Source organism: Sceloporus undulatus, chromosome 4 (genome assembly GCF_019175285.1).
Source record: "Sceloporus undulatus isolate JIND9_A2432 ecotype Alabama chromosome 4, SceUnd_v1.1, whole genome shotgun sequence".
Lineage (NCBI taxonomy): Eukaryota > Metazoa > Chordata > Lepidosauria > Squamata > Phrynosomatidae > Sceloporus > Sceloporus undulatus.
This window is the reverse complement of record NC_056525.1, coordinates 132,491,613-132,498,988: the sequence shown is the minus strand read 5'-3', so window position 1 is coordinate 132,498,988 and position 7,376 is coordinate 132,491,613. Positions and strand designations below refer to the sequence as shown.

The 7,376-nt window shown below is 38.9% G+C and overlaps 1 protein-coding gene across 1 annotated transcript in view; it reads right to left on the bottom strand.

Moving 5' to 3' along the window:
• The window catches only part of ALOX5 (arachidonate 5-lipoxygenase), a 49,867-nt gene that overhangs the window by 9,157 nt on the left and 33,334 nt on the right, over positions 1-7,376 (bottom strand). Inside the window, exons 9-10 of the mRNA XM_042461185.1 lie at positions 5,444-5,530; positions 3,707-3,885 (exon numbers count right to left, since the gene is read on the bottom strand). Coding sequence (XP_042317119.1) covers positions 3,707-3,885; positions 5,444-5,530 — 266 coding nt within the window. The remainder of the gene's footprint in view (positions 1-3,706; positions 3,886-5,443; positions 5,531-7,376) is intronic.

Sequence of the window (7,376 nt, the reverse complement as noted above, 5' to 3'; positions counted from 1 at the left end):
TCTGTGTGTGTGTGTGTGTGTGTGAGAGAGAGAGAGAGAGAGAGAGCATTTATATGCACAAAGTGATAATTAGTCATAACGTCTTCCAAACATTCAAAGTGTTCAATGAGATGCTGGTGTGTTGGTGCCAAGCTAGTTGCTGCCACCAAAGTCAAAGGCTCAACAAATATTGACTCTGAGGGCAGAAGGATAGTAGATGGCACGTGCAAACTTGAGTGCTGAACAACACAAACTATGCTGGACTAGTGCAGAGAAGCTATGAAAACCTATCCTTTACAGGCTTTAAAAGCCTGTTCTCAAAGTAGGGCCTAAAGTCTGAACAAATGAATGTCTTTAGTGAATCCTTGACCATACTGACAGAATTCAATAATAGGCTCTTTACCCATGCTCTGTAAACTCTGCATGCATCCACCAATGGGAGAGAGCTTATTTCTGAAGATTCATGTACATAATCTTTACATTTCTCTATAAATGTCTTTGAAACCTAACTCCTGAAAGCATGCAAAAACATGTTAAGAGTACTCAAACATGTTAAGAGTACTCAAAAACACAAGGAAGCCAAAACAGATATATAAAAAAGAAGAGATAATAAAAAGTGAAAAATATGAAGCAGCTAATACTATGTGGAGGTAGCAAGAGAGACCACTTCAGATGCTGATGAACTGGGAAGGGCAGCTATGAAAGAACTTGACAAGATCCTAAAGTGCAAAGATATAACTCTGAACGCTAAAGAGAGGATTTTCCAAGCCACTGCACTCCCAATTAACATTAATGGATGTGAGAGCTGGACAGTTAAGAAACAAGATAGGAAGAAAATCAATTCATATGAGATGTGGTGCTGGAGAAGAGTGCTGAGGATCCTATGGACAGCCAAGAAGTCAAACAAATGGGTCCTAGAACAGATCATGCTTGAACTCTTTTTGGAAGGCAGGATGACTAAATTGAGACTGTTGTACTTTAGCCACATACGCATAATGAGGAGGCATGATTAATTAGAAAAGATTACGATGCTGGAAAGGTAGAGGGTGGTAGAAAGAGAGGAAGACTACATGCCAGATGGTTAGACTCGGTCAGGGAGGCCATGGGCAGTGGAGGACAGGGAATCCTGGAGGTATCTCATCTGCAGGGTCGCCATGAGTCGAGGTCGATTTGAGGGCAGTTAACAACAACAAACCATCATAGTAAAGAAGATTTACAAGAAATGAGAAAGATCCCCACATCAGCTGTCTTTTTAAAATAAACTCAGTCCAGATTAGTCTCCTTCTACATTAACAGATTACAGTGTAGAAGTATATCAAAGATATGGGGAAAAGCAGGATTACCAATATTACAAATTCTCTTTAAGGACGCAGCGTTGCAAACTTATTCTCAAATTTGGCATAAAATTTATAATGGACAATTACCTCTGTTTCAGTATTTGGAGGCACAACAGTTGTTACTCGGTTATTCAGAAAATATAGTTATTTGAGAGACTGTAAAGAATTATATAAATTACTTTTCAAGAAAGAACAAATCAAAATACTGAGAAACGTGTGTATGATTTTAGGTTTGGTATTTTTTAAATACAAACTTTTTTCATGCATTTCCAGAGTTCTACAGCCATGATTTATGCCTTTAAAAGTTTTTAAAAACTTAAATTAAGGCTAGAGATCTCCTAAATTGCACAAAAAACTGGAAAAATATAAAATAAAAAGACTAGCAAGGGGGAGGAATGAATTACATTGGGCCAGAATTCAAGAGAAAGCTTTTGTGAATTTCAGATTCTGCAAATGTTGAGTACAATCTACTCGAAAGCTACTGTTATTTGTTGGAGATGTGAAGCAGCAGATAAAAAATATTTATCACACATTTCTAGACTATGGGAATTAAAAAGTTAAAAAAAATCAATTCAAAGAGAGAAGGAGACGGAGACAAAGGGAATCATATAATTACGTGAGAATACTGGGTCAATATCAATAAAATGTACTAAAATGATTGAATTCTTTTTTTGGATCATGCATAGTACAAACATTTTGCCAGATGAAAATATTTAAATAATATGTATCAACTCTGCAACTCTGGGAGAAATGAGCTTATCCATCACTTTCATTAATTATTGGGAGAGTTTGTTGAGACCCAGACACTTCATGATGGAATAGCACATGCCATATATAGCATTTTTTCTTCTTGCAACAAACATAAAATAAAAAGAGCCAGCCCATATTATTATATTTCTATGTGCTTCTTAAATTATGCAACCAACTCCACTCTAGGCAAAAATACAATGGGAGCAATCAAATTCAAAGTTAAATACAATTAAGCCAAAGCCCATTCTAGGAATTATTTTAAGGGCAATTAATTGGGTTTTTAGCTTTCAAAATGAGTTGCTGTGGTTCACACTTTGTGAGCTAGATGTAGGAAACACTGGTGCAACATCAGCATAATTGTGATAACTGCAACAAAAATGGGAAGTGGGCCAGAAAGAAATACAGAAGAGGAAGAGCAGGCTTACAAGGTTTTGCATCATGCTTTGCTCTTAATAAAAGTGAAGAACTATCACAGATAAATGAAAAGGCTGCAAACAAGTTACTCACTTTTTCGGCCATATTGCAACAGGTCTAACTGATCTGTTCTTAACTAGAGTAGGCCTTGCAGGGAATTTAACAAGTTATTAGTCATGATATGGATATGGAGTGAGGTGTTTATTGTGAGAGGCTGTTGATAACATTCGCTTGTGCTGAAATAACTGGGGGTTATGCCTGGCTCAAGTATACCCAAGGTTATTTCCCTGGGAAAGCAGGCAGAAGAAATAAGGAGGGGGTGGCATGTGAAACAAGAGGAACAAGGTTGTTTTTGTAGAAAATGAGAAAATAGCCCACCAATGATTTGAAATTGTATGTGTGGTGTAGTGGTTTGAATGTTGCACTACAACTATGGAGGATCAGGGTTTGATTCCCCACTCGGTCATGAAATTCACTGGGTGACCTTGGACAAGACACATGCTCTCAGCCTCAGGCAAAGGCAATGGCAAACCTATGAACAAATCTTGCCAAGTTGGAAAGAACTTGAAGGCATACAACAACAACAACAACAACACTTGTTATTTACTTCTGAGAATAAATGTCTCTGGTATAAAGCTATAGTTTTCTGAGTTTACCACTGAATCCTGAAATTTTTGAACTTGGGGAGGCACTAGTTTTGACAGTAAAGGAGTAAAAAGATACAAAAGGAGATTGTTATATAAAGGATGAACCCAACTTCCACAACATGCTCCAAATGTTATTAGAAGTGAAATGGCAAAACCAAACCATACTCCAAAGACTGGAGTTTATCAGACAAGGGAAACTGGAAGTATAATCCAATGACAATCTGAATGCAATTATGGGGTTTAATGTTATTGCGTGATAACCCACTACACACAAATTCGGGCAATGGGAAGTCAGTCCGAACACAATCATGTGGTTTCACTTTATTGCGTGATAGAGTGCCATACACAAATTCAGGCAATGGCATGCTGTTTTTGGGCAACAGGAAGCCAGTTCGAATGCAATGCGTATTCACGTAATTGCGCTAAACTAGCGACTCTAAGTGAATGTGTTCTGGCCCCACTTTCTTTTCATTCGAATTTAAGAGAAATTCCTCCCATTTGATAAACTCCTCTGTCATTTTGTTATTGCTCTCCAGAGTCTATATAACATAACAGACATTATTTCAGGAAGCCTCATACCTCCTTATTGCTTCCCACACCTTGAGACCATCATTTCGATAGTAGTAGTACGGAATATCTTCGTAACTTTCCATGTGTCGTGCCCTGATTTCTTCAGGAAAGCAGAGGGAACTGTAGGTGGTTTGCTTCATTGCTCGCTGAACCATCTGCACATGTCCGCCTCCTCCAGTAGCATTTGCCTTTGGCGCCCCCCCAAAATGGTACACAGTATTAATCAAAGGCAATTTCATGGTTGTGCAAATACATGCTCGTAATAGTGGTTAGACTCCCTTAAGAGCTGTTAAACCAATCCTCCAAAGAAATAAGAACGAAAGTGATTCTTCTCAACTAGAAAATAAGTTTCTAATGTGACTTTTTTTGGGGGGGAGGGCTGAAATGCAGAAGAGAATGGTACCCAGTTTCTTGCAAGGCAAACTTTGAAGACAGCAGTTTTCTGGCTCTATTTCAATTTGGTTTCTGCCTTGTTGTTAGAGTTGAGGCTCCAATTCTAAACATGATTCCTAGACATGTTTCACTGAACAGATACAAGTAAGCATGCATGAGACTGTCTCAGCCACATGGATAGATCTTCACAAAGAAAGAGACTGAGAGAGCATGACCTTATTGATTATCTTGGATCTCTTAGTGTGTTTTGGCACCATTTTATGTAATGGGGGGGGGGGTTTCTTTCAGGATTAGAAGAGCTGCTTCATGGTGGTTTTGCTCCTTCCTGGAAGACCGATTTGAGAATTTGAAAACAGAATACTATTCCGCTTTACAGAAATTAATTTATAGTTCAGTATTCAATATAGTTTAGTATTCAGCTTTAAGAAGGTTGTGGTTTCAATTTTATCTCATGGAGAGGTTTAATGAGCCTCCAATAAGAACAGTGTCTTTCTTCTAACAGCAGAACAATATATTATAGAACTGACTTCAAAGGAAAGTTTCAAAATTATCCCTCATTGATAAGTTAAAACCTTCTGTTTCAGTTGGTAGTGCAGTGGCGCAGTGGTTAAATGCCTGTACTACAGCCACTCACTCACAAACCATAAAGTTGTGAGTTCAATACCAGCAAAAGGGCTCAAGTTCGACTCAGGCTTGGATCCTTCCGAGGTCATAGAATCATAGAGTTGGAAGAGACCACAAGGGCCATCCAGTCCAACCCCCTGCCATGCAGGAAATCTAAATCAAAGCATCCCCAAGTACCCAGATTATTGGAGGCAATTAGCTTACACGTTGTAAACCGCTTAGGGAGTGCTTAAGTGCACTGATAAGAGGTATAGAAATGTACTTGCTATTGCTATTATTATATCTATGTTAGACTGGAATATCAGTATTCAAAGGAATCTTATATCACCTTTGAGATTTAGGCAACATTTTTCCTCCTGATCATTGATGAAGCTGAACTTGTCATCTCATCACCATATCCACAGTTTGCATTTCTATGGCAATTTATACAGTCTGATTATAAAGGTCTTTCCTGGGCACCAGTTTACTCCATGCCTCCGAGGAAGTAGACCAAATCTACAAAAGCTTATGTTACAACTCCTTTTGCTCAGTTATACCCAAAGGTGCTACAAAATACCTTTGTATTCTGTTTCATTTGGACTTCGGGGATTAATTACTGTTTTGCCCTGCCCTGTTTTGTTTTTAGCTGTGCTGTTGCCTTTTGGGGGGAAGAGGAAGATTGCTTCTGTTAGAAGGCACTTCCTTGTCTGTAGGGCTTCTAGATCTATGAAGAAAGCAAAATCCTCTCACCTTATCAAAAAGGCCATATTCACATATAAGCTGTTCACGGGCTTTGGTGTTGATGGCTATTGTAAATCGTACATGAGACACAAGGAGCTGTAATCCAGAAAAGAAAGCCGCTCAGGATTAAATATTCCTTACAGTTTTCTCAATATAATGTGATTGGTTCCAAAAACAGACTGCTTTCAAACAATACAGTACAGAATCTCAGTTGGTCCATGCCTTTAAATAAACTACTTCTACTGACAAGGAAGACAAGTTCAAAGCCTATTTCTTTACCAGTCAATGAGACATACATTGCCAAGATGTTAAAATTACATTATGAGAAAAAGGTGTTCCTAGTGTTAAAAAAATAATTCAGCATACAGATGGTATTCCAACTTGTTGGACCATAATGTACTTTTTGTTTAAGTAAAACCATCATTGCCAGTTTAGGCCGTTTAAAGAAATCTTAGGGATGCATACCGCTCACCCCAGAGACAGAGGTTTTGAGGAAGCTGGTGTCACATATTATCCCTGTGATCATCTCTGTCCTGCCCATCACATGCCAACTTCAAATGCAATGAGGCCATAACTCAATTGCCACTTGAACTAAAGATGAACTAACTAAATAAATAAAGATGAACTTGCCATCATGCATTCTTCCCTTCTGCCACTTACCCTCTTCAGCAAAGCCACAACTTAAATAGGAAGCTGCTGCATAGTCAGTCAAATGGTCAACTCTGATTGATGGTTCCATTCCAAGTTTTAGGCAGGATTCTTTCAGAGCCCTGCCTGGAAATCTCTGCTGGTTCTCCACCCAAGTATTAACTAGACCTAACCCTGCTCAAGTTCTAAAAACAGAATAATGTTTTGCTGGGTTTTGCTCTTGTTGGAAGATGCATCTTTACATCTGGGACTTAGATACTGTGATCCCTTCCAGATCCTTGAAAGCAAAACCATCTCACATTATGAAAAAGGCCATATTCATAGATAAGCAGTCAATTATGTTTGTGAAACATTTGGAGGTCAGATTCACCATTTCTTTTAGGGCATTTGTCAGCCAATATGGGGCCTTCAATGTAGGACAAAATGTTATAGATTCAGCAGTCCTCTGGTTCTGCTAGGCAAGCAGGCTATGCCAGTATAACTTGGCCTACTCAGCAGCAGAAAATTCAGGAGAGAAAAGAAAAGCACAGAATAGATCAATGACAGAAACACTGGTGACACCCACCAAAAATGGCAAAGAGAACAGGGTCTTTAAAATAACCTGATCCCAAGTCATGTAGGTCATCAGCAGCACTTTGAACTGTGACTCATAATTAGTAACAAAAAAGTAATGTGCCCCCGTAACTGGCTCAAGCAATGCCCGGTTGCAACATTCTGGAACAACTGAAGTTTATGAATGCTGTTAAAAGGAAACCTTATGTAAAGTAGTCTACATAGAATGTACCAAACATGTGTAACTGTGACCTGATCTCTTTTCTTCATGAATAGGTGCCATTGATGTGCTAGCTTTAACTATGAAAATACAGTCCAGACCACAGCCAAAGCATGAGCAACTACATTCAGGGGTAGATGCAAATGGCAAACCTCAGCCTGCAAGGGGACTATAACTTCATTCAACAGAGGCTGATTCTTGTCCCCCGATTTGCCTCTTGCCCGACAAGAGCACTTCTGTCTTTGTCTACATTATACTTCAGTTTGTTGATTGTCTCATAACGAGGGCTAAAAAATGGACTAAAATGGATCTGAACAATCAATCTCTTGCCTGCAGCTAAGATGTTACACCATGTTTGAGGATCTTGAGCAAGAATGGAATACAAAACCCTTGCTAAAAATTATTTAGTATCTACTAACAATGTGACCTCTATGTATCTATGGTGCAGTACAGACCACCTGAAACAGCGGCCTGCACTTGCCCACTTTACCTCTGGAGGGATGCCGCAGACGCCAAACAACT